General features: G+C 35.1%; 3 protein-coding genes across 3 annotated transcripts; 1 reads left to right on the forward strand and 2 right to left on the reverse strand.

The window, feature by feature from the left end:
- The first annotated feature begins 229 nt into the window (after positions 1–229).
- LOC136799533 (uncharacterized) lies at positions 230–22,785 on the forward strand. Its single transcript, XM_067056251.1, has 14 exons — positions 230–411; positions 763–908; positions 1,057–1,196; positions 1,466–1,525; positions 1,774–1,804; positions 2,233–2,274; positions 2,477–2,549; positions 2,885–2,967; positions 3,189–3,234; positions 3,432–3,477; positions 3,681–3,875; positions 4,254–4,401; positions 18,741–18,886; positions 19,186–22,785. The coding sequence occupies exons 1-14, from the start codon at positions 321–323 to the stop codon at positions 22,706–22,708; spliced, it is 4,770 nt and encodes a 1,589-aa protein (XP_066912352.1). The 5' UTR covers positions 230–320; the 3' UTR covers positions 22,709–22,785.
- On the reverse strand, positions 6,053–7,337 carry LOC136799532 (5-hydroxytryptamine receptor 2C-like). Its single transcript, XM_067056250.1, has one exon. It carries the CDS (start codon positions 7,255–7,257, stop codon positions 6,226–6,228), a length of 1,032 nt encoding a protein of 343 aa, XP_066912351.1. The 5' UTR covers positions 7,258–7,337; the 3' UTR covers positions 6,053–6,225.
- LOC136799421 (5-hydroxytryptamine receptor 2C-like) lies at positions 10,985–12,127 on the reverse strand. The gene has a single exon (XM_067056131.1). It carries the CDS (start codon positions 12,108–12,110, stop codon positions 11,151–11,153), a length of 960 nt encoding a protein of 319 aa, XP_066912232.1. The 5' UTR covers positions 12,111–12,127; the 3' UTR covers positions 10,985–11,150.
- Positions 22,786–25,781: the final 2,996 nt, after the last annotated feature.

Consider the following 25,781-nt stretch of genomic DNA (forward strand, 5'->3'; position numbering starts at 1 on the left):
TAAAGAATCCTGCATTTACTAAAAATAAGCAAAAAGAACGACAAATTTCATAAAAATCCACAACCCCATATGGTTATAAAAAAACAACAAGTTATGCATACATGCTACTTAGAGAAACAGACTGTTAGGCTCTGTTAATTTCTATTATTCTCTCCTACAGTAGATTAAATCACTGTATGTTTTGCAAAGACACAATACCCATGATTCCACTACCTTTTCTTTCAGTTAATAAAGAACATACATGTCTTCTTGGGTTGAAATTTAAAGAATGTAAAAAACAAAACAAAAATGACTCGTTAATAAAAATAAATTTTAAAATTATGAATGGAAACAAAGGGATTGGAAAAAGTAGAAAAAGAACACCTTCAAAGAAACATGGTATTGAAAATCTGAGAAGGAGTCCTCGTAAAAGTAAGTAATGTTCATAGTTGTTTCATTTTAAGGTATAATCTAACAGTGCCAGACAGTTTCATGAAGTATAAGAAGATTAGAAGAAGCATAACCCAAAAATAAACATTTCCTTGGATTTTTAAATAAAAAACAACAAGAAACCTACACCATTGACTCTATTTTCTTGTTGTGTTTTATTTAAAAATCTGAGGAAATGTTTATTTTAGGGTTATACTCCTTCTTATACTTTAAGGAATAACACTGTCCCTTGGGCTTTGCCTGTAAGGATGAATAACACCTAACTACAAATTTCATTTTAACTAACTACCAAAGAAGGACACACAAAAGCCTTTCGATTCAAATATTTTTTAGAGGAAGAAAGCAATGAAAAAGGAAGAAGGAAATTGGATTTCAATAAAGATAAAAAGCGATTGAAAGACATTGTTGTCTTTGTAAACGTTCAAAATAATGCATCAAGACAAAAGGAAATCATAGATCGAGTTATTGCTCTTGGTGGGGTAAGTTTTCAGAAAAACTCACAACTGCAATTCCTATTACTTTTTTAAACAGAAAGTTTTGGTTATGAATACAAAAAATGCATTGTTTTCTTGCAAAGCTGCTTGATTAAAATAAAAGTAACCTTTAGGCAAATCTTTTTACTTTTAGAAAACAGAAGAATTCTTTGATAGAAATGTGAAATTGGTTGTCACGACTGTTCCAAAACCAGTTGAAAAAGCTAACAATGGGGAACAGGCTGAAAATAGTCCACTTTCTGCAGGTCGCCCAAGTCCAAGTCCTCAAGCAGTGTATGTAAAATAATTTTGAGAATGGCATATTTCATTCTTCTGTTTGATTTTAGCTTGCTAAAATAGGGCTGGACTTTTATTTGCCGCCACATAATCCCAGTCGATCGGTCGGGAATTTTGTCATTATATGAAATTCAAATGGAACAGCTAGGAGGGAATTCATGATTTTCTAGCTTATTAACATAGGAAGAGACGGACCTATTTAAGTCCAGCCAGGTATCTTTATGTTATTTTCCCTTCATATTGTTTCGATTTTTTTCTATTTGTAGGTTATCTAACAAGAATTCAATGAAGTTTTCTCCATACAGTACTGACTCTCCACAAATGAGGTGTGACTACCTGTATTTCACCTTCTATTTTCATAAAAAGAATTCAAGAAAGCAGAATGTTGAAAAATAATACCCCTTATGTGACTTTTATTTAAAAAAACTTTTTTGAATTTAATGATTAAGTGAAAACTAAAATTTAGTTTTATTCATTGCTTGATTTTTGGTGTCTTCATTGCACCATGATCACAAATAAAGTAAAAATATTCAAATCGAATTTCAAAATTGGAATCGAATTTGTTTTATTTCAGTGTTGAAGCCGGAAGGAGAGACAGTCGATCTGTAAGTATCTAGAATCCACCTTGACAACGAGAACATGTCACTGAAGTTTGGAAAATTTACCCTTTCAGATTGAGATTAGAATAATTTGGAACCCTGCCAGACAAAAATTTGACCCTAATATATAAATTCTGAAAGATTTATTCTCGTTTCTATTAGTAAAAACAACCAAAAATCAACTGTCAGATAGTCTCAAGAATTAGTAAATGCATAACCATTTATATGTTAGGTTTTTTTAGAGCCTAAAATGTTACCCAACCAGAGGCATATTCCTGCATGGACCCCGTTTTTCTTGGGAGGACCACTGGAATGTATTGAATCTTTTAAACTGATTTTAGGAAATATGTTTTGTGTAAGTAGGATTTGTATAATTAGGATGGTTTGGGAGATTTTCTTAAATTGTTTTCTTTGCATATTATTATATTATTTAGATGTCACGTAGTTATTCTTTGATGAGCAAAGTCTTAAGCAATGTAAGTGAATCGTTTTTATTAGAATTTTCCTTGTCATAAAGTCAAATTTATACCAAGATATTTGAGTCCAATCATTAAATTTCCTCATTAATTCTTTTAGAAGACTACATTCGGTTTAGTTTTACAATGCTATAGAAGTACAATTTAATTCTTAGAATCAGCCAAACAGTAATATAATTTTACTTATATCATGATTTTTCAGCGTAAAGGTGCAGGCACCTCAAATGTCTGGGAGAAAGCAAAAATTTGTGGAGCAAAAGTCATAAGTGCTGATGGTAAGATTTCAGGGTTTGAAGAATCACAGTAGTTTGATGAATTAATTAAAACAAACTTAGCATGGCTATGGAGATTTCAGGACAAGGATTTATTAATGTATTGAGAGATATCCTTCTGAATAGAACAGACCCTATCTAGGGCAGCATTCACTACCCTAGTATTGTGACATCAACTTGACTTTGCCAACTTGTAACTGTAATCGAACAACTCGGGTGAAAAGTGCATCATCATTGCATGGTCAAACCTGAAAAGCGTTTGCTACCACACCACAAATCCAATTAGATGAATGTATTGGATTACATTTCTGGACAGAGTTTTTTTTTTCCCCTTTTAGAATTTGTGAGGAAGTATATGCCAAGAAAATCTAACAGCGAAAGTAATATGAAGGCATTAAAAGAAAAATCTTTTACCAATAATGTAAGTGTTTCTTAAAGTTAAAGCTATAGTAACAGTAGAAGGAAAAACACTACTGTATGTATCAAAAAGTTTCTTTCACTATGATTATTACCTACTGTAAAGTAACCCCAAGGTTTTTTCGGATAGAATCCACCCTAGAACCTGGTAAAGGTTGGCTTAAAAAGTTAATATTCAAAAACATCGAAGAACAAATACATGAGGAAGTTTTTTCTGTTTTTCAGGCCAAATCTATGTCAACAAGCACAAGAATTGTCGCTGATGTGAAAGGTTGGTTTGATCTGTTTCAATTTGAACTTGATTTTGACAATTCTAAAAATTGTTTTTTTTTTAAGTAGGAGAGTTGTTTTGTAGAAATGAATTCCTAGGAAATCCGATTAACCCAATTTAGTGTCAAGTCCATTGTTCTAAGTCAGGATAGTATGAAATTTTAAAAGGTTTCCCTTTGACTTGAAATTCATTTATAGTTACCAAGTCGACACCTCCCTGCTTCAAAATTGAAGATAAAACCTTGTAAGTTTTTTTACAACTGAATATTTTATTATTTTTATTGACGTCAATCGAAGGGGTCAGTTCTTCGATTTCTACAAAGGGGTCAACAGTGAACGTGTTAGAAATTGACAAAAATGTTTGAAGCTAAAATGATTATTCTTCTACACATTCTAGTACTAAGTATTATGCAATTACTGACAATACATGACCATGTTTCTCTTCAGTGCGTTTCGACCTGTTCTCCATGAATTCAAAGAGTGGCCTGTCATCTACTACAAAACATCGTTGACCCAAACACCCTTTGACGTGCCCAAAGTGAAATCGAAATCGAAATCGAAATCGAAAGTGAAACTAGAAACACCAAAAGAACAGCCCAGTAGTAAGGATGAAGAGGAGACCATTTCATTGGCTGTAAGGAGGTGAGTGATATTTGACTCATCTTTTACATTTGAAAGCTACAATCATAGTTTTATAAATCTCCTACCTTGGAGGTCCTTTAAATTAACCTCTGTCTGTCTGTTCGTTCGCCGAAATGCCCAAATTTCCCGGAAAAAGATTTTGAAGGCAAATTTGGACCAAAATGTGCCTAAAAATGGGTTTTTTTGGACTTAAAGAATTGCATGTAGCTTGTTCGTTCTTTTTAAACAATCCGCCATTGGAGCTTGTATTTGAAATAGGAAAGATTAAAATATACATTTTTGTAAACCTGCAAATATCGACATGAGATTTCTAGCTTTGACTAACTAGTTGTTCAACTGAATCGGTTAGATACTGATGCTGTTTTTTTTCATTTCTAGTGATAAGCTATCTGAAGAAGAACAAGTGCAAGAAGAAGAAAAAGAGAAAGAAATCACAAAGAGGAAATGTGATATAAAGAAAGACGGGGGTGGCGAAAGACCTGGGTATTGTGATTGCTGTTCGTTACGGTACAAAGACTTGAATAAGGTATGTATTAAGTTTGTCATTTCTCCCTTATTCTTACATGGAAATATTGATCTCGATTTTCTTATCGAAAGTAAAGTGAAATCAAAAGTGAAACTATCTGATTCAACAAAATCATATTTCAACTAAACAAGATGAAATATTATAAAAAATAATCAATACATTTGGGTAAAGAAAAAAATACAAGTCCGTGAAATATACAATAGGTAGGAAAATGTGCATAAGTAAAATCAAAATGGGTAATTAGAATAAAGTAAATTGGTTTGCGTAAGCTAAATACAAAGAAATCGAATTTAAACAAAATGATCAAGTCTGGAACCTAAGTCCATGAGCTTCTCTCTTTGAACTTGACTTTCTTGACTTCTGTAAATTTTAAAAGAACAAATTCTTGTCCATTGAAAAGAAGAAAGATTAACTGAAATTTTGATGGGCCATTTATTAGATTTGGTTCACTAGATCAAAAGATATGTTCCATTGAATAAAAAAGTTACTTTCAAAGAGTGCTCGAAAAGTGCTTTTCAGATCTCGAGAAAGCTCACCGGTAGTTTGTGGAGGATCTCAACCTCCGATTTACATTGCACTTCCAGCTACTCCCTTATAAACATCCCTTTTTTTAGAATATCAGGAACCCACACTATTTACAGCAGGAATTTATCAACCGTTTAAAAAATATGCAAAAAGCTTCAAACTTCAAGTTCAACAGTTTTATGGTGTGACAGGCAAAACTTTTGCTATTTACATTGACATTTTGTTGGGCACATACCATATACAAAATGTTAATCAAAATGAGCTATTTTATATACATGAAGAAATTCATAAAATTTCTGTCCAACTGTCCTATTGAATTACCGTATTACTTCGAATAAACACCCCTCCCTAAAGGGAAATTTTCAATAAACGCCCCCTCTATAATTAGGGAGGGTTGTTTGTTTGAAACAAGTAGCTGTAAGGGAGAATCATATGGAGGGAAACTTAGATATGGGTTATAATTGCATTCTTTCAGTATTCAAACTTATAATGGCATATTTGCACTCCAAGAAAACGAAAAGGCAAAAAAAGGTTCCCATTCATTTTGTTAAAGTGACCTTTGTTAAAGATTATTTAATAAATGTCCCCTTTTTTAAACGCCCCCCTCGGATAAACGCCCGTTCTAAAGTCCAAAAAATTCAATATTCGATGTAATACGTTTTAGATATTATATACTTATAAATCAACCCTCTATCTTTATCTTGGCCCCCTTCTTAAAAATTCAAACCCCCTCCCCTATTTTATTCGAGTCCTATCCCCCTTTTCTTGAAAATTTGGACCTCCCCCCTTAAAGATAGAAATATAAAATAGAAATTCAAAAAAGAACCTTTCATATTTTGTGGTCACGTGTGATGGATGATGACGAGAGTCGTTCCTTCTTTTATTGGGAAGCATTGTGTCAAAGGCTAATTCTAGAAGATACGTTCAATCATATGCTTTAAAATAAAGAAGATGGAATTTCTTCCGAATCATCAACATTTGACGCTAGCAGGTTATGAGGCTTTAAAACAACTTTTTATTGGGTCACAATTTCATGGGGGTTTCAGATATGTGATTTATTGCAGGAATCGCTAAAATCTAACTATAAAAATCTTGAGTCTGCGGCTTTTTTGATTATTTTTCACTATTTGCACTAACCTCGCTGATGAAAAGGTATTCTACCGTGTTTGACGTGAGTTTTCTTTAGATGGGAATTTGCTCAAATTTCAAAATTATTTTTTGGACTTTTGAAGAGCAGGTTTTAACCCCCAAGAAGTTATGGTCACCTCCGCTAAAAATAACCAGTTTGGTTAATCGCTGTTAGACACTTTGGCTTTCATCATGTTCTAGGTGCCGAATGGATTGTAGTTCAGCTGTGTTGTGATTTTGCTCTTGTTGTGACGTGCTGATTGAAGTCGGTTCTGTCATGCTTCGTTCTTCGTATTTTTTCCATATTTTACTGCAGAAAATCTTTTTGACTGCCCGTTCAAAGATTTCTGAGCTAAGTGTGAGCACAAAAGGATTTGTCGTGCTGTTTGCTGACGTCAGCAAAAGTTGAAGATCTCTCAAGACATGACGCACCGTACAGTGACACTCTGCGCAAGCGCGTAAAATATAAATCATAATGGCAGCCGGAAGATGTATGCCAAGAAAAACCAGAGCCATGATGAAGAAAACTTTTGTGACTTTCCGTTCCATTGCCAACCGTTTCATATCAAATTCTTTTCTTGGTCTATTTGAGTCGTCTAAATGTTGACCTAGGGTAGCTGACTGTTTCTTCATCGCTTTTCTCACTTTATAAAGTAATACTATCAAGGTGATACTGCCAACCAGTATGGCGCTGCTTACAAAGATAGTCAGATATCTGATGTAACCTAGATATAATCTCAGGAACGGGACAGAGAGCGAAATGACCCAAATTACCGCGGTTGCGATAATACACTTTTTCCAACTGACTTTTGCCCGATAGCTGATGGCATCAGAAACGGCATAATACCTGTCAAAAGCTAAGGCTACTATGCTGAGTTCGCTAGCCATGTTTGAAACCAAACAGGACACATGCAGCAAATCTCCGAGAGTTTTTGTCAACACGCCGGTATACTCCATCCAGAGAACGTAAGCTGTAATCGGACTAGCCACACATCCAACAATCAGATCCGCCACAGCTAAGTTGACTAAAAAGTAATTGAACGGTGTGTGCAGCTTGTTAAAAGGATCTTTGATTACCGCAAAAATAATGATTCCATTCCCTATGCTTGCTATTAAGGAGATAAAGATTGAAACGATGCATGTGAACAAGGAGAGCGCTTTTGGTGCCCAAACCTCACCATTACACATCAATTCTTTAGTCATTTTTTAATCTTTGTTTACATCTTTCTGAAGAAACAACAAATATAACTCATTTGAATCACGTTAACATTTCAGAGGTACTGCATCGTGCGTGCAAGTAACAGTGAAATTCCCTCTAAAACAGTAAATTAACATCTAAATTAAGTTCAATATGACGCCTGTTTCGCCTTGATGACTACGAAGTATGCCTTCTTATATTCCAATGTTGTTTTGAGTAATGCAGTTTGAAGTTAGTTCCTTGTTCAGAGGGAAATTCAAAAGTTTTGAAAGTACATTTGGCGCAGCTGAGCTATGCGGATTATATCTAGCTCAGTGATTTTACATTTCCCAAACTAGTCAACAGTTGCAGGATCCCGACCTTGGGATTAGGTTTGGGAGATGCACCATTCCCGAATCAAGAAATAATGTTTCCCAAACTTTGGGATTTGATGATTTCTTTCCTGTGATAATAGAATTTGGCAGAAACTGCCATTTTACTATCAATATATATTTTTGTTCACTAAATCATAGACTTTTTAGAAATTTTAGAACAAAAATCCACAAGTGACCTGTTGTTATAACAATCGAAATGTGGAGACAAAGGTTTTGCTTTATGTAAGAAAAAATACGAAATTCTGCATCTTGCCTTTCGTTTGCTACTGTCTAAATTTTGTTTGTCCGGTTTACTGATTTCGTTGATTTTTCCTCTTTTGCTAAAAGTTGGTGTTCCCTTCGGGGGCTCTTGCGCTCTTTGATAGGCTGCATAGGTCACTGGAAGTGTTCGAAAGACTTTTTGATTGGGCATTTTGTCCTGCAGATAGATGGATGCTTAGCTTAAGAAACAAATAGATGACGTAATATTTTCTGATTTCATTCAGACAGAGAAGTGTAAAGGGGTAAAAAATAGCTTCTCTAATTACCCAAAATGCAGCGATCGTCTCCATTGAAAACTTCATTTTCATTCAATGAAAGTCTAAAAAAGTCGGCTCGCCATATAAAAAGGACTGTTTCTACATGCTTTGACGATAAAAATGAGAATATGTCTTACCTTTTTCACTGATTACTAGTTCAGTTTTTAAGAATAGGCAACAAGCTTTATACCAATTTATGGTAAAAAAAACATTTTCAATACATTGATATCAAATTGATTCTGAAATTCTGAAAACTGCTAGAAATCATGTGTAAAATCAACATCAAGTTATAATTTTCTTGAGCTCTAGCTTTTTACGGTGCGGTTATATCAGTAGAATCAGTAGGAAATTCTGAGCAATAAAATATAGGTATATTTTACTATGAGCGAGGTGTACCAAAATATAAGTCTCCAAAGTTTACGCATAATCAGGACTGAAGCAAAATAATTTCGTCACATCATGCTAATTTAATCATTGATCAACCAGCAATAAACTTTGTTTGATATCTTTTGATTGAATGAATATTTTTGATAAATTTTTTGACAGTGATGATGATCTAAAATTGAAGAATCACTTTTGTGAAAATGGTAATTATACCACATTTCTACAAGAAATTGATTTTTTTCTTCTTCATTTTTCATTTTCATTTTCCTTTTTTTTTCCAAATTTTTACTTGATAATATTCCACTCACGAATATCTTTTTAACAAGCACAAAATCGCAACTTGATTCGAATTCTATCCAAAGTTACAGCCATTTTTGTCTCCAGTTGCAAATTATTTTGAGACAGACTTTAGTGCTCGATGATAAACAAACAAGGTACCAGAACCAAGTAAAATTTAAAAGTGCACGACTTAAAGTTTCGTGCTTCTGCATTTGTTCAAATGTACAAGAGATGTCTCATGCTAATTATGCAGTTTTTTTTTATAGCGACAACAAAAGAAACCTATTAAATCGAAGCAGACTCCCTTAAGGGCAAGAGACCTGGTATATGGCGAGCCGTTTTTCAATTGTTTTTAAGAAGTTGTTTTCTATCCCTTTATACACTTTTCTGATTCAGAATACACACTTTTATTAGAATCCAGTTTATAAAAACGTATAGGTTGGAATTCGGGGAAGATATAAGAATATCGTAAGAGCATATGGTCAGCTTGAGAATCGGAAAATTAGTCAAATTTGGTCAAAATTATCTAAATTCGTAAGAAACTTTCGTAATTGCAGTAATTATTTTACTTCTCAACTTTAAATAGAGCAGAATTGATCAACTTGAGGACCAATTTTTATAATCCCAGATAATTCTGTATTTTAAAGTGAATTCATTTCACAAACGTCATCAGGAACCCTTTTAGGCTCAAAATTGTCAACAAATAAAAAAGGTAGATCAAAGTTCAGCCAAAGTAGCCATTGAGTTTATATAGTAGAATCTTCTACCTTTGGCAAGAAAAAGTGAAGCCACTTATTTCCCATTCAGAACGTGCCTAGAACGCGCTGTAATCATGACGACGGATTGTATCTAGCGGTTCCTTTGTTTTTGATGACTGCATTCTTTGAAATCTAGCGATAGATTTTACTTTCAATCCGGTGTTTGTGTAAAAGCCACGCGCATGCGTTCTGGATAGGAAGTAAGTGGCTTCATTTCCCATCTAGGAGTCTCGAGTCTAGCCCTTCGGGCTTGAAAGTCAATGAAAGTAGCTCATCTAGCCTTTTACTGTAGCATGTATTTTCATGTTGATGTTCCCTTCTCCATCCAAAGTAAATTTATTTAAAAATTTTAAACATCACCCTTTTACTCAAAATTCAATTACATTTTTAAATTCAAATATTTAGATGTTTTTGCGCCGTATGTTGCATCCAGCCCTTTCCTCGTAAGGTTCCTTTAGTATTTTTATAATTTTCAATTTCTTTAAAAGTCTCTTCTTTACTGACGACGTTCTCTTCTTCAGGAATGATTGCCCTTTTTGACTCTCTTTCTACATGTACGTAAAGAAATGAAGGTTATCAACCTTTTAGATAGATTTGTAATTAATAGTTGATATTGATTAGCTTCGAGCTAAGTACACACTGTGCTACTTTACATCAGCTTTAAAGAAAAGAAACATAGACATAAACTACAGGATATTGTATAGTTTTGCTTCAGCTAGAAACGGAGAAGCTCAATCTAGTGATTTAGATAAGATATCTGTGCTTATCAACCCATAGAATGCCTTGTCTACCTTACTTCAAATGCTCAAATATATTTAGTTTTCAAATACACGTGTACATCCCGGCTAAGAAAAACTGTTACTTTCGGTCCATTCCTAGGGATTAATATACAACGACGCCCCGTTAAAATCTCAATATTGGCAAGTGCTATGAACTTGAAATTTGGACCATCTTATGATGAGACAAGCTTGTAGCCAAAATTTCAGCAAAATCGGACGATTATGCTGAAAATTGACATTTTAGATAAAAAACGGATCATGCTATTCAAGTCAACAGCATTTTCCAATCACTAGATACAGTATTCTTGGGCCGTTTAGGCAAAAACAGGCAATTTTGGGACAGTGTGTAAAATATACGATACCAACAGGTGGCAAAAAATTCATCCTCTGCCCAAAAATACATATAACGTGGAGTTGCCTGAAAAAAAAGTTAGAGGGGGTCACATTTTCAAAGAATGATGACGTCATCAAGTGACGATGACGTCATCAATGATGGCGAAAATTTCATCAAAGATGCCAATTCATATTGTCAAAAAAATTCGTTTTGCCACCCCCCAAAGATGCTCGAAGAGTTAAAACTTTCACGATTCTCACAGTTTCAGGAGAGGTCTCCCGATAAGTGCATGAAAATTCTAAGGAGTTAGGAAATGTATAATTTATTTTGTTGGAGACGTGAACTGGAATTATTATCATAAACATAAACTTTTGCCTTCAATGTTTTCATAAGTCATTAAAGTCTTTCTCGTTAAATTTGTATATAGCTTCTTTATGAAGACATAATTTTTGCTTCTTTATGAAGACATAATTTATGCTTCTTGTTGTGACGTGCTGATCGAAATTTCTTCGGTCATCTTTCGTTCTTGCTCTTCTTTCCCGCAAAAAATCTTTTTAACAGCATTCCTATAGATTCCTGAGCGCAGTGTAACAACAAAAGGATTTGTCGTACTGTTTACGGACGTCAGCAAAAATTGGAGATCTCTCAAGACATGACGCAATTTACAGTGACAGTTTGCGCATGTGCGTAAAATGAAAATCATAATGGCAGCTGGAAGATGTATGACAAGAAAAACCAGAGCCATGATGAAAAAAACTTTGGTGACTTTCTGTTCCATTGCCAGTCGCTTTTTGTCGAATTCTCGTTTTGATCTTTTTGAGTTGTCTAAGTGTTGACTTAAAATTGCAGATTGTTTCTTTAGCACTTTAATCACTTTGAAGTATAATGTTACCAAGGTGATACTACCAACCAGTATGGCGCTGCTTACAAAGATAGTCAGGTACTGGATGTAGCCAAGAGTCAATCTTAGGAACGGTACAGAGAGCGAAACGACCCAAATGGTCACGGTTGCGATGATACATCGTGTCCAGCTGACTTTGGTTCGATATTTGATGGCATCAGAAACAGCTAAATATCTGTCGACGGCCAAAGCAACTATGCTGAGCTCACTGGCCATGTTTGAAACCAGGGAGGAAATGTGAAGCAAGTCTCCAAGGACTGCTGTCATTACCCCTGTATATTCCATATAGTGAATGTACACTGAAATGGGCATTGATACACAGCCAACAATCATATCCGCCACAGCTAAGTTGACCAAAAAGTAGTTGAACGGTGTGTGCAGCTTGTTAAAAGGATCTTTGATTACCGCAAAAATAATGATTCCATTCCCTATGCTTGCTATTAAGGAGATAACGAATGAGGTGACGCATGTGAACAAGGAGAGCTCTTTTGGTGCCCAAACCTCACCAAAACACATCATCTCCGCTGGCATCCTGTTTATTTGTTTTATTTTCTATGAACATTATCACAAGAACAGTCTATTATATAAAATAAACACCCCCCTACTCACAGATCCACTTGGAACCCTTCCCATTGGAAAAATTGGCCACAATCGTCCCCGCTGAAAATAATCAGATTTACTAATATCTTATATCATTCTTCTCTGCAAAATATTGTGCTATGTTTATCATTCCCACTGAATATTCTGGCAAAAAAACAATGGAATTCTAATCTCCAGCCATAAGAAAAGATGGGAATAATATCAATATCACCAGATCTTTGAGAAGGGGTGTGTATAAGCAAGATCGTTGCCTTCAATGAACAGAATTATCAATAACTTTTAAAAGAATAATAAATTTGAAATTGAAAGAATATTAGGCGAGACCAATTTAATTTGTTGTTCTACTGGCAGATCGTTAGAAAAATATGGGCAGGGATATGTTATAGCGTAGCTGGATAAAGGACGAGAATTCCTTAGCGGATTGCTTCTTTGTTTTTTCTATTGTAAACTGTTCATAATATAGAAATCTATCTCTGTCCCCTAAAGTGTTCTGTTTTTATAAGAAAAATAAATCAGACAAAGTATTCATGCAGTACGTTTGCATATATTTTGCTATGATGTTCTCGCTTTTCATCAAAATAATATTTGCAAAAGATACCCCAAAAGCTTCTTTGTAAATGAAATCTAATTTTATCAGCGTGTGTTATGAATTTGAGAAGCTTTCATGATTTCTCTTTAAAAATTTCGGATGTAAATATTTTGACAAATATTGTTTCAATCGACTTGAAATTTTCTCCATAATCAGACATACCGACTTGCTATCTGAAAATATCAGTTAGAAAATGAGGCACCCTGCGGTGTAGCGCGGTATTTCTACTGAAAAAGAGCTATTTATTATCTTACAGAAGAAATTTCTTATAACTTTACTAATGAAAACAATGTTTTTCATCTTTTTAAATTGTTATTCAACACCTGTTTTACAGACCCTCTTGATAATTAAAAGTTTTTAATCGTGAACACTAAATGCAGCAGCAGAATGATTGGCTAAAAAGAAATCCAAATTTCACGAATTTGTAATTAAAAAAGTTTAATTTTATATCAAATTTTAATGTCAGGGACAGAGATAGAACAAGGCTTTTTCAAATGTGCTTTATCCAGCTCCGCTTTAACATATCCCTGATATGGGTAATAAGAATACATTTTTCATTTATCAGGGTTGTTAAGGTACTGAAAATATTTTCCAAAAGTATCTGGATCAAAAATTCACACTATTTCGATGAAGATCACAATAAAATTTTATTGTGGAATGCTTAATTTTCTAAATTTCTCAATTTCTTGAATTAATTTTCAGCTTTATTCAAATTTAATTCCTACAAATAAATAACTAGTGTGTTAAATATATTGTAGTGGAAATTAAATATTTTTTTTTTTTGATTTTAGCAAAAATAGGATAGGATGGGCCCGTAGAAAAACGAATTAAATTGGTCTTGCCTTAAAGGTTTTATTTTTACATAAGTGTTCCCGTTTCATATCGGGCACATGTTTTTATTTAAGAACACGGCAAGGCTTCATTGTCTGTAAAGTTAAGAAGAGTGGGAGAAAATACTTGAAAATATTTAGAATAGAGACATTTCATTCGTGTTCGTTTAGAGCTGGATTAAGGAAAAAAAGTAATTTTTGCCTTGCCCATGTTTGTAGACACCCTGCATTTAAAATTGAAACATAAATTTACACAGGTAAACTAATAAAATACAATTTTCCTGTTTGAAATGAAATATCAAAATATTTCGGATGCTAGAAAAGAAACAATCTTATGCCGTCTTCTGCTAACCAGGAAAACTTATCGTTTATTCATCGTTTATTCATCTGCCGATTTTTAACCATTTTCACTTCCATTTGCTACCACGCAACCTTCCCACCTCATCCCTTTTATACAAAGTTCATCAGTCAGAAAGTAAAGTGAAAACTGGTAAAAATACATTGACTTTGTTTACAAGAAACTGCCATTCGCGGCATTTAAAATTCAAACATAAATTTACACAGCTAAAATAATAAAATACAATTTTCCTGTTTGAAATGTAACATGAAAATACTTCGGATGCTAAAAAAGCAACTTTGAGTCATATTTCATTATTGATGATTATTTTAAGACAATTTTCAGTTGTCTTCTGCTAACCAGGAAATCTTATCTTATTTCAATTTGATACCACGCAACCTTCTCACATCATCCCATATGAACTAATTAGTCTATACACTTTTATACAGTCCATCAGTCAGAAAGTAAAGTCAAAATACATAGACTTTGTTTACAAGAAACTGCCATCCGCCTAAATCAACGGTCTGTCGTGTTGTAATCTGATCGCTCTTTGACTTGATTCATGTGATTCTCTTCATAAAGCAAATTCTTTTCCGTTCATCCAAACCTGATTGTTCATGTTTTACTTTCACTTTCTCTATCCTCAAAAAATTACTTTAATTAATAAATTTTCCAATTTGAATATTGAAATATTTGATTGTATGTCCTGTATCTTGACAATAACGGTCTCGTGCGATGATGCCCTATTTTAACGCCGCAGACTGGAGTCTAGCGAGCACCTCACTAAAAACCGGGATTTTTCATCTCGTTAATTGGTTAAAAAAAACGCGGGTGACGTCTAGTATAGGCTAACTGGAGTCTAACTTTGCTGCTTTTCCATCATTTTTGTTGACGCTGAGTTCAGTAAAGTAGTAGACGTGGAGTACTTGACGAGGTAATCTGATAACCTATTTTCAAATAAAAACATTCCTCCAAAAACAACTGAAATCTGGCGGGCTGTTTTTGTTCCGACTATGCAAAAGCTCAAAATTGAGAACTACCATAAACTACCGGGCCTCTTAACCGCGCCATCCAGTCTATCAAAAAACCTTATAAGTGGACCCCGGGCTACAGTACATCTGGATACAAACTAAACAAGACGACTTGAAGTCGAAAATTTCGCCTAGAATTTAAACTACATAGGAAAAACAAGAAGTAGAGATTGAAGCCAATTTGAAATCTACTTCACATCGAGCCTTGATGAAACAATTTTGCAAGAACAACGAGGCTTAAAATCGCTAAAAAAAGAGACCAATTTAAGAACAATTGTTGTTTAATTTTTAAGAACTAATAAACAAAGGTAATATCACCGTCTATCAAAAGTTATTGATTTGATTCTTATAAAGTAAATGTTTATAAGAAAAATGAATATGCTCATATTGTGCACCATCATCCCTTGTTTACTTTGTAGCCCTTTGTAAGGACTAATTACCGAAAGGTATATCGCCGTCTATAAAGAGTTATTGATTTGATTCTTATAAAGTAAATGCTTATAAGAAAAAAAATGTGCTCATATTGTGTGCCATCGCTTGTTTACTTTGTAAGAACTGATTACCGAAAGGTATAGCACAGTCTATCAAGAGTTGTTGATTTGATTCTTATAAAGTATATGCTTATAAGAAAAATGAATATGCTCATATTGTGCGCTATCTCTTGTTGGACCTACCCCGGTTTGGTGGACTTCCTATAAATTAACCCATGTTCGTTCGTTCGTTAGTTAGTGTGTTAGTTACCAGCTTTTCTCGAGATTGGTTCATTAGTTTTTTCTGATTTTTGGCACAAAGGTGCATGACCATAAACCCTCGAATGTGACGGAGCCCGATTTTCGAAAAAAAAAATTTTTGGGCAAATTTGGGCCAAAAAACGGCTTAAAAACGGGTTTTTTGGACTTTGTGAAAAATTGGATCATTAATTTTTTCTGATTTTTAGCATGAAAGTAGGTACAATCATAGTTAAAGCTTGGCTCAAGCAGATTTTTGCAAAAAAATTTTTTTGGCTCAAAAATCGCATTTTTATCTATAAGAACCACTTTTAATAAGAAAACATCAATGTTCTTAGCCATATTATTATTATTATTTTTATTAGTTTTTTTACGATGAAAATGTCACGGTGGAGGGTAATGATTTGAGTTTTCTGTAAACACTTATTATTTTTTGGCTGAAAAACGAATCTTTATCTATAAGAATCACTATTTATGAGCATATATCAATGTTATCAGCCAAATTGTTTTATTATTATTTTTTCTAACAGAAGAAAATGTCACGGTAGAGTGGGACGGTTTGAGTTTTCTGGAAACCTTATTTATTAAGCTGTGCATTTTTCTGATAGTGGTTTTTATAAAGAAAAGCGCTTAATAGCTTTTTTATTTCTTTTTCAAAAATCTTTTTCAATAGTGTTGATAGTTTCTCTCAATATGCTTTCATTTTCTTTATTTTTTTTGTATTTTGACCAGTTATGTCTTATGTGTTTCAATGTTCACTGATTAGTTTGATAACCAGGTAGGTCCATAAAAGTATCGCTTGTTTACTTTGTAAGAACTAATTACCGAAAGGTATATTACCGTCTATCGAGAGTTATTGATTTGATTCTTATAAAGTAAATGCTTATTAGAAAAATAAATATGCTCATAATGTGCACAGTCCCTTGTTTACTTTGTGAGAACTAATTACCGAAAGGTATATCACCGTCTATCGAGAGTTATTGATTTGATTCTTATAAAGTAAATGCTTATAAGAAAAATAAAAATGCTGATGTTGTGCGCCATCCCTTGTTTACTTTGAAAGAGCTAATTACCGAAAGGTATATCACCGTCTATCAAAAGTTATTGATTTGATTCTTATAAAGTATATGCTTATAAGAAAAATAAATATGCTCATAATGTGCGCCATCCCTTGTTTACTTTGTAACAACTAATTACCGAAAGCTATATCACCGTCTATCAAGAGTTATTGATTTGATTCTTATAAAGTATATGCTTATAAGAAAAATAAATATGCTCATATTGTGCACCATCCTTTGTTTACTTTGTAAGAACTAATTACCGAAAGTTATATCACCGTCTATCAAGAGTTATTGATTTGATTCTTATAAAGTATATGCTTATAAGAAAAATAAGTAAGCTCATATTGTGCGCCATCCCTTGTTTACTTTGCAAGAACTAATTACCGAAAAGTATATTACCGTCTATCAAGAGTTATTGATTTGATTCTTATAAAGTATATGCTTATAAGAAAAATAAATATGCTCATATTGTGCGCCATCCTTTGTTTACTTTGTAAGAACTAATTACCGAAAAGTATATTACCGTCTATCCAGAGTTATTGATTTGATTCTTATAAAGTAAATGCTTATAAGAAAAATAAAAATGCTGATGTTGTGCGCCATCCTTATAAAGAAAATAAAAAAAAAATCAAAACTGTGGAGCTAAAAACACAAAGATATATGACGTAATCCAAAGAAAACCCGCGAAAATCGTCCGTGGTTATACGAGCGTGTAATTTGTAAATTAAATTTAGTGAGTTCGTCCACCGTATCAAGCACTTTCGTTTTCTAATTTTTTTTCCGATGACACCGCGAAAGGCTATCGTAATACTTTCGCTATGCGAAATTAACTAGGTCACAGTGTGGATCTAAACCACACTGAAACGACCGCCTTCCATCACGCATCACGCTCGCGAAAAGCGCACGCCCATTATTAACACCTACATGTCATCTCCAGTACATTTTAGATTATTCATTGAAAACAGATTACAATATAGTCATTTTTCATGTCTCGATTATTCAATTCCGAATAAAAGACATTCAGGGAAAAAAAAGAGAAACACCTGGGTAATCTAGTTAAAAAAACCGAAAGTAAATGGCAGACAAAGTAATGAGCCAAGGCAAAACGAGATTAGCGTACCACTATGAAAGAAACCGCCTCCGGCGGTCGACTAGGTCACAGTGTGGATCTAAACCACACTGAAACGACCGCCTTCCATCACGCATCACGCTCGCGAGAGAGCGGGTGCACATTATTAACGCCTACATGTCATCTCCAGTACATTTTAGATTATTCATTGAAAACAGATTACAATATAGTCATTTTTCATGTCTCGATTATTCAATTCCGAATAAAAGACATTCAGCGAAAAAAAAGAGAAACACCTGGGTAATCTAGTTAAAAAAACCGAAAGTAAATGGCAGACAAAGTAATGAGCCAAGGCAAAACGAGATTAGCGTACCACTATGAAAGAAACCGCCTCCGGCGGTCGATAAAGACTAAAAACGTTCTCAAGATTCAAAATACCAACTAGTTTTAGCAACTAATGAAGAGCTTTCCTAAGTATTTTAGCAAATATGAGATGAGATATTCTATTGAATTTATTTTCATTGAGGGAAGAAGCACAAATTATTAGAAAAAAGTGTTTATGGAAAGATGAAAATTAATTGACTCTCCCCAAGCAACAAAAGGTCCTGCGAAACCAAGTGCCAAGGAATTCCATTTTTTTCTCAAAACTTCGGTCGAGGTTTAGTCATTTCGGAAAAGTTACTTTGTGACCCGACCCGATCATGATAAATAAGTCATTTCCCTGCCGGTAGCCAAATAGGTAGTTTGTGAATTTCATCCTTTGGAAAAGTCAGACTTAGCTGATTCCAATTATACAGATCTCTCATGTTCAAACTATTCAATGAAGTTTTCCATTTCTGCTCATATTGACAGTTTCGGGCCTTAATATATTGGAACCTTAACTGCATTTTTACTTTCGTATCATTTTCTTTGTCAGCACCTACGAAGTGACCATCACAGGAAGTTTGCCCGTGATTCAAACAATTTCAAACAACTGGATAAACTCATCGGTCAAGGCACCAATTTCTTAGCTTTCGTCAACGACCTTAAAACCATCGCTAAGCTTGATCATTTGTCTAAAAAGTAAGTTAACATCATTTTTCACCAAAAGTATGTTGTTTTACAAGATTTATCTCCCATATTCCGTGAATTCTTAAGTTCAATAGCAATAGGTATGTCTAGAAAAAAAATCAGCAGAGTCCCAAAAAGGGAGTCAGCCTACTTTTTGATATGTTTTCTCATCAAGGGGTAGTAGCTCAGACAAAAGCTTTTCACAATGCTACAACAGTAATAATTGTTAGCTTGCATGATAAAATGAAATATGTTTCACTTGAATTTTTAGTCTCGAGAATTGATTTAAGTTTTTTAAATTTCTTTTTCAGGGAAACTCGAACAACAGCTGTCCCTTCAAATAAAGCTTCTACCAAGTACGCCTCTTCGACAAAAGCTCAATCAACCATCACAACAGTGTCACAAGCTTCCACTACTTCAACAACGGTCAGCAAATTACCTCTCCCAAGGCTGCGTAGTCCTTTAAAACGAAATTCTCCTTCAACAAAAGGTGCTCCAACAACGAACAACCATGTCACAGAAGTGCTGACACAGCAACAAACATCTTTGCCATGTAGCCCAATAAAACATGACTCCCCGCTCAAGAAACATTTAATTCTCAGTCCTCGACGTTCGCCACGCATAAACCACCACTTCCCACCACCAACAGCAACGACCATCCTCCATGCGAATTCACCACTCAGGACGCCTACATTGGATGCAAGTCCCATCAAACCAGATACAGCTTTCTCTTTCCCGAACGTCAGCTCGCCATCAAAACTTGAGACATCAGTAACAGCTCTATCGACTATCACCTCATTTCCAATGGTTAGTACACCTGCTAAACTCGAAATTACGACAACTGTCAACTCACCATCACGATTATGTAACGTCAGTAATATTTCAACACCTCTCGACTCGTCAACGCGACCAATAACTTCCATACTACAGCCGCCAGACAACACAAATCACATCGCGAAACCTCTTAAAGACTGTAGTGTGACCGACCAAGTAAAAACGCCAGACAAACCTATCCGTAAGGTGAAACGCACCCGAAAACGTAACTCGCATCGTTCGTCGCAGTTGTCAACTATAGACACTCAAGAAGAGCTCGCCAACGAAAATGAAGACGAGAATTCACCGAGAGACGAGATTCCACCGAACAACGAAAATGTTTCTTTGGATGAGAGTGCTCCGATAGATATTCTTCACCGGACGAGTAACAGCTTCTACGCACATAGGGACGACCCTGAAATTATATTCAACACAAAACAAAACCCCATACTTGAAAAGCTTTTAACTCCTACACGGATACTGAAATCGCAAGTGCAGCCTGTAGACCCTTCAAAGTCTGTTTCTAGAATCATCAGGTTAGACGAGGAGACTACAAAAGACGATACAGAGCTAAACGAGACAGATATTTTAATGAAATCGTTTGTTGATGAGAATTTCTCGAACGATGAAGATAAATATGTGAAGTCTGAACCGAAATCTGAACCATGTTTACTCGGGTTTGACCCTGAAACTGACGGTTGTGTTGAGTGTGAAATCGAAAATTGCGATGCTGATCACGTGCTCAAGTCAGCACCACCTGAAGAAGTACAAGCTGATGAAATGCCGAACTCTGAAGTCGTTCCATTCGATTTGAAAGAGAATGATGAACATAATATACAAGTTAAATCTCTTGACGGTGAAACGAAAGACGTGAATGAGAATCGAGATTTTGAAACTGTACCATCACCTCAATGCGGCATTGAACAGATCGAGAAACAGGAACCGATTTCTGTCAACGATAACAATGATGTTATTAAAACGAACGAACATTTCCATGCAGAGAATAAAGTTGATCAGAGTTCTGACCAAGAGATGTTTGAGTTCAGTGACGAGAACGTGGATGAAAATGACCAACCAAACAACTTGAGTCGAATCATCAATAACCCTGAGTATGAAAAAAATCTGAAGAAGTTGAACGCCAAGGGGGTCGGTGTTGAAGACTTTCAACTAGTAGACGATATATCTGTTGCCATATTCAAGCAAGGTACAACACCAAAGAGAGGCTGTAAAACGAGATCGAGGTTTTCGTCATCGACAAGCAGTAAACAGCAACTATCACCGCCAGTGACCAATGTTAAAACCCCGTCAAAAAGGCTTACGACTAAGGACCGACAAGCTATATCATCACCGTTTTCATTGAGACAGAGTCCTCGATTACGAAAAAATTCTTCGTCTGAGCAATCCTTACCGGTCACCTCTTTCAAGAGAAACCTGAGGACTCCGACAAAACTGGTAGAGGATGTTGACCAATATCATCAATTTTCGCCTTTTAAAGGTGTTCTCCGTACCAGGCAAAAGAAATCCTCGTCTGAAAAATCTCAACCTGCTGTTTCATTTAAGAAGAGACGCGCTACAACACCGGTGACTCCAAGCAATCGGAAACGAAGTCGTACAATCAGTTGTGAATCTCTACCCGTCAATCATGGAAATGAAATCGCGGAAGATGCCGAAGTTCCTCAAATTGAAATGGATGTGGACGATACAGTTTTTGAAGAAAATGTGAAGCCTCCTTCCCAAGCGTCAACATTCAATGATGATGGTGTAGATAGTCGGTTGGATGAACTTGAACAAGTCTTACTCTCCTCCGGCACTGATATGCCGCTATTACCAAGGAAAGATTCAATTATTCCAATTGATGAAACTTTGATCGACCGAAAGTGCAGTGAAATTGAAAAAGAGACCTTGCCTAAAAGTACACCACCAATCGTTCGAAAAGCGAGAAGTCGTTCGCGGCGAACTGATTCGGAGAGATCTGTTGTTTCTTGTGACGATGATGGGGTGAGTCAGCAGAATATGGAGTTCGAGAAAGAAATGGTCCTCAATTTCGGTCAAAGCATGTTTGACCGTATCAAAAATAACCGGCGATCTAGTAAAACATCTAGTGTGGAGTCTTCTTCACGATCGACATCACCCGCTATGACCAAGAAAAGAAGCAAATCGGAAAAAACCAAAACAACTCGAAGAGAGATAGATAAGGCGGGTGCTAGCAGTGAAATGCCGAAACCACGCTTACCAACCCGCTCTAGTCCTCGAAAACGCGACAGAATGCTAAGTTCAGAATGGACATCCAGTCCAGGGCATTCGGGTGACCTAAAGTTAACTTTTGTCAAAAAGAAAAAGACTCCTTTCGAAAAACCGAATGTGGAAAATAAAAACACTTCTGTTCTTGATGAGTTTGAACAAGGTCTAGATCTTCAAACTCTCGACGATACATTAAAATCTTCAGGAAAGAAATCGGCTACCAAAATTAAAAGAGTCTCGCAAAAGCAGAGAGGTTTGACAGATGAAACTGAAAATGTGATAGAAGAAAATACCCGCTCTACAATTCGACCTTCGCGTAGATGTAAATCGGCGGTTTCGAGAGGACATTATTGCGATTACGATACGGACGAACTTCCATCGCCGCGTAAACAACGTAACGTAAAAACTTGTAGTAAAAAGAAATCGAACGTAAAAGATATTTCATTCAATGACGGTGTTTTTTCCGAAACCATTGTGGACCTAGATAACACAATCTCACCTAAACAATCTCGAAGAAGTAAATCGGCTTCTAAAAAACCGATCGATAATGACACTTCAAAATACTCCGAATCCAATCGACAGAAACGTGACAATAAAAGTAAAAAAGCAACCGACAAAACGAACGAAGTCGATGTTACTGACCCTACGGGGACACGACTTGGTCGGAAATGTAAAATTTTATCCAAGGTCATTTATCAGGAAAGCGTTTATGATTTTGATGATCATGATGTTGACTTTTCGGACACTCAACGATTCCGTCGTCATAAAAAGACGCCCTAGAAAAACTCTTTTTAACATGTACATTTTAGTGTATAATCTGTTTTATTTATTGTTTGATCTTAGATATTTTAAGTTTGGGAATTTAAGTGTCTCTTTTTTCAAAATCGCAATACGAGATTTTCACTTCTATTCGATAACAAAGGTATAACTGGATTTTATGAGCAAGTTTACTGGTTTTGTTAGTCAGATTGTTAATATTCTTGAATGGATATTTTTTAAGATGAGAACTTGAAAAATTAAAACAAACCAACCAACTAATAATTAAGTTTCCAACTTTGAATCTTTGAAATGGCATCAATTTTTTTAGGTTTAATTCTAATAGTTTATTTTATCCAAATAGGCTCAAATTTTATTAGATTTTTTATACTTCAAATCCTAATATGGTTCCAGTGTTCTTAAATCGTCAGTTCTTACGTAAGGGAAGGTAAAATCTGAAGGTGGAACTTCTTGCATTTGAATCTATATGGAGTATTGGTCAGGGAAATTTTGGCAACTTGAAGCTAAGGATTTTTCTGCCACTGTCACCGGCTTTAATCGTAGAAATTTTAGCGAGACAAATTTTAGCGTATATTAGCGAGTCAGGAAAATCTTGATTTTCTTTGGGTTTATTTTAGCGAATCACGATTTAAAAAATTTCGCGTGGATAAATATTAGCGAATACTCGTATTACATTATTGATTTAATTCGTTTTCTAGCATTTCTTTGCACTGAAACTCTTCCTATTGATAAAAATGTATCAAGGCAATGTAACCAGAAATTTCGCGTGGATAAATTTTAGCGATCTGTCGATTCGGCGTGTTTTAGCGAGATTTATTTTAGCGAAAATAAGGAAAACTCGTTAAAACGCTAAAATTAGTCTCGCTAAAATTTCTACGACTAAAGTAGATAGATGTTATCACGTTTTCGTGAAAAGGTTTTTTTCGATAGAAATTTTAAGCTGAAATAGGAATCTTAGAATTTTTTATATTTTCATGATTTTACGGTTTACAATTAATCCTTTCAGTAACTTTTTTAATTTTCACATTTCACTTTTTGCGCGCATTCTTTCGAAATCATCTACCAGATGCCCGTAACTTCCTTTTGGCATTTGAATACAATTTTGTTTTGCACAGTGGAGTCTCTGTTAACTCGAAAAAGTCTTCTGGTTCCTTCAGTTAACAATGCCTTATAAACCAATCTTCAAAACTCGAAATTTCCCTTATTCGAACAGATTTGTGTTCTTCGTGCATGTTTGAGTTATAGAGACACCACTGTTTAAAATATTCTTGATTAATACCAATGAACATTTTGCTTTTATGTTTCTGTTTAATCTGCAATTTCCAGGAATTGTATTTTTTTGAGCTTAATTCTAAGTCAAAGTTTACCAGGGGAAGATTAATGAAGATTTTACCTTTTATGATATTATGTAGATATTCTTTTTGTATATTGATGTGTAGTAAATCTTAAAATATATCCCACTTGATCTTAAGAGATCAAAATTTTAACTATTTTACATATAAAGAAATCGAATCGTTTGTGCAGTTTAGTATTTGGCTATTGTTTAGTTTTGATAAAGAGGATGCTAAATTTGGCTGAAAATCGACCCTTATAGTGTAATTTTTCGAATTTTTTTGCCCTTTTCAGGGCAAAATTTTTTGCAATTTCTCAAATTTTACCTCAAAATTTGATATGTTCCCAAATTTTACACCCTTACAGTGCACTTTTTCCCACTTGCTCACAAATCAACTCTTACAGTGCACTTTCCGAAGTCCAAAATACCTACCCAAGGGCTGCACTCTCACACTTACAGAAACTAAAATTCCGAGACTCTTTGTTGTTTTGTAATTCTTTAGCCTCAAACGGTGTGTCCATTCAAAAAAATGATTTTTAGGTGCTCTAATTTTCTTCTGGAATGCAGAGTTTCCACATGAGATATAAAACTTATAATCTTAGGAGCTCAGGTTCCAGGAGCTCAGGATTGTTCCGATAAGACTGAGAATATGAAGCATAAACTTTTCTCGGAGAATATAGCCTAGAAGCCGTGAATTCCTCCGAAATGGAAATACCCAATGAAGGAACTTTGTAATTTTGCCAAAATTTCCGAAATTCAGTAAAAAAAATACTTGCGATACCGATTTTTTGGGTATTATTCCTCGTTTTGACTAATTTTTCATCAAATTTGATTTTTCATGTATGAATTCCGAAAAAGAGGGATAAAAACTTTAATTCCGAAATACCGTACGCCCCCTCCCCCCTCTTGTAATGGTAATGCTGAAACCGCAGTTATCGCGCTCGAACATTAACTTACGAAAGTTTTATTGATATATTTCGAATAAATTTTATGGAAGTGTAAACTCTTACATATTCATCCGGGGGGGTTACTAGGGCAAGATGGGTTACGGGGATGCTCCGCTGGTCTGGATGGGCTGGAGTTTTTACAAGAGACTTCACTAATTATTGGTTATTTGAAGTAATAGAGATGACGCGTTCTTTAGAAAAAGTAACAAAATTGTTTTATTACAGGTTAACGACCAACCAAATCAAACGAGAGCTTGTAAAAACTCCAGCTTGTCCCCCGCTGGTCAGGGTACCTTTTTTACCTCCAGGAGTCCCAGGTAGAGGGTCGCAAAAAAACCAAAATAGAAAAATCAGTCCCTCGTTGGGTGCCTATTTTTGGAAAATTTGGGGAAAAAGTAGAAAATTTGAGAACATTTTGTAATTTCAGTCCCATTCAGGGTCACTTTTTTCGCAAATTTCGAGACCCACGTAGGGTCCATTTTTCGAACCTCAGCGGAGCACCCCCGTCGGTCGAGAAGGGTAGTACCCGCCCCCCGGATATTCATATTGTCCATGCATGATTTGATTGTTGTGAGAGCGAACATTTGGTGGATAGCCAGCGTTAGTTGGATTGATTCAAATCTGTAATATTCGAATCTTTCTCTGGGGTTTGCGAGACGGGTAGCCGAGCCAAAAATCGAAAATTGAAAAAATGACGCTTTTTGAGACCCTTAGAGAGACTTTTCCCAGAAAATTTTGTCGATTTTCACTCCATTTTGCTTGGTATCCAAATTTTTGAAAACCAAGACCCTTTGAC

Source organism: Clytia hemisphaerica, unplaced genomic scaffold (assembly GCF_902728285.1).
Source record: "Clytia hemisphaerica strain Z4C2 unplaced genomic scaffold, Clytia hemisphaerica genome assembly, whole genome shotgun sequence".
NCBI classification, from domain to species: Eukaryota; Metazoa; Cnidaria; class Hydrozoa; order Leptothecata; family Clytiidae; genus Clytia; species Clytia hemisphaerica.

Bases quoted from the DNA above. Each gene is read 5' to 3' on its own strand.
- LOC136799533 (XM_067056251.1), top strand. From the start codon at position 321: ATGAATGGAAACAAAGGGATTGGAAAAAGTAGAAAAAGAACACCTTCA. The intron at 2,275-2,476 runs GTAAGTGAATCG...ATGATTTTTCAG, and splicing joins TGAGCAAAGTCTTAAGCAAT to CGTAAAGGTGCAGGCACCTC. The intron at 3,876-4,253 runs GTGAGTGATATT...TTTCATTTCTAG, and splicing joins ATTTCATTGGCTGTAAGGAG to TGATAAGCTATCTGAAGAAG.
- LOC136799532 (XM_067056250.1), bottom strand. From the start codon at position 7,257: ATGACTAAAGAATTGATGTGTAATGGTGAGGTTTGGGCACCAAAAGCG.
- LOC136799421 (XM_067056131.1), bottom strand. From the start codon at position 12,110: ATGCCAGCGGAGATGATGTGTTTTGGTGAGGTTTGGGCACCAAAAGAG.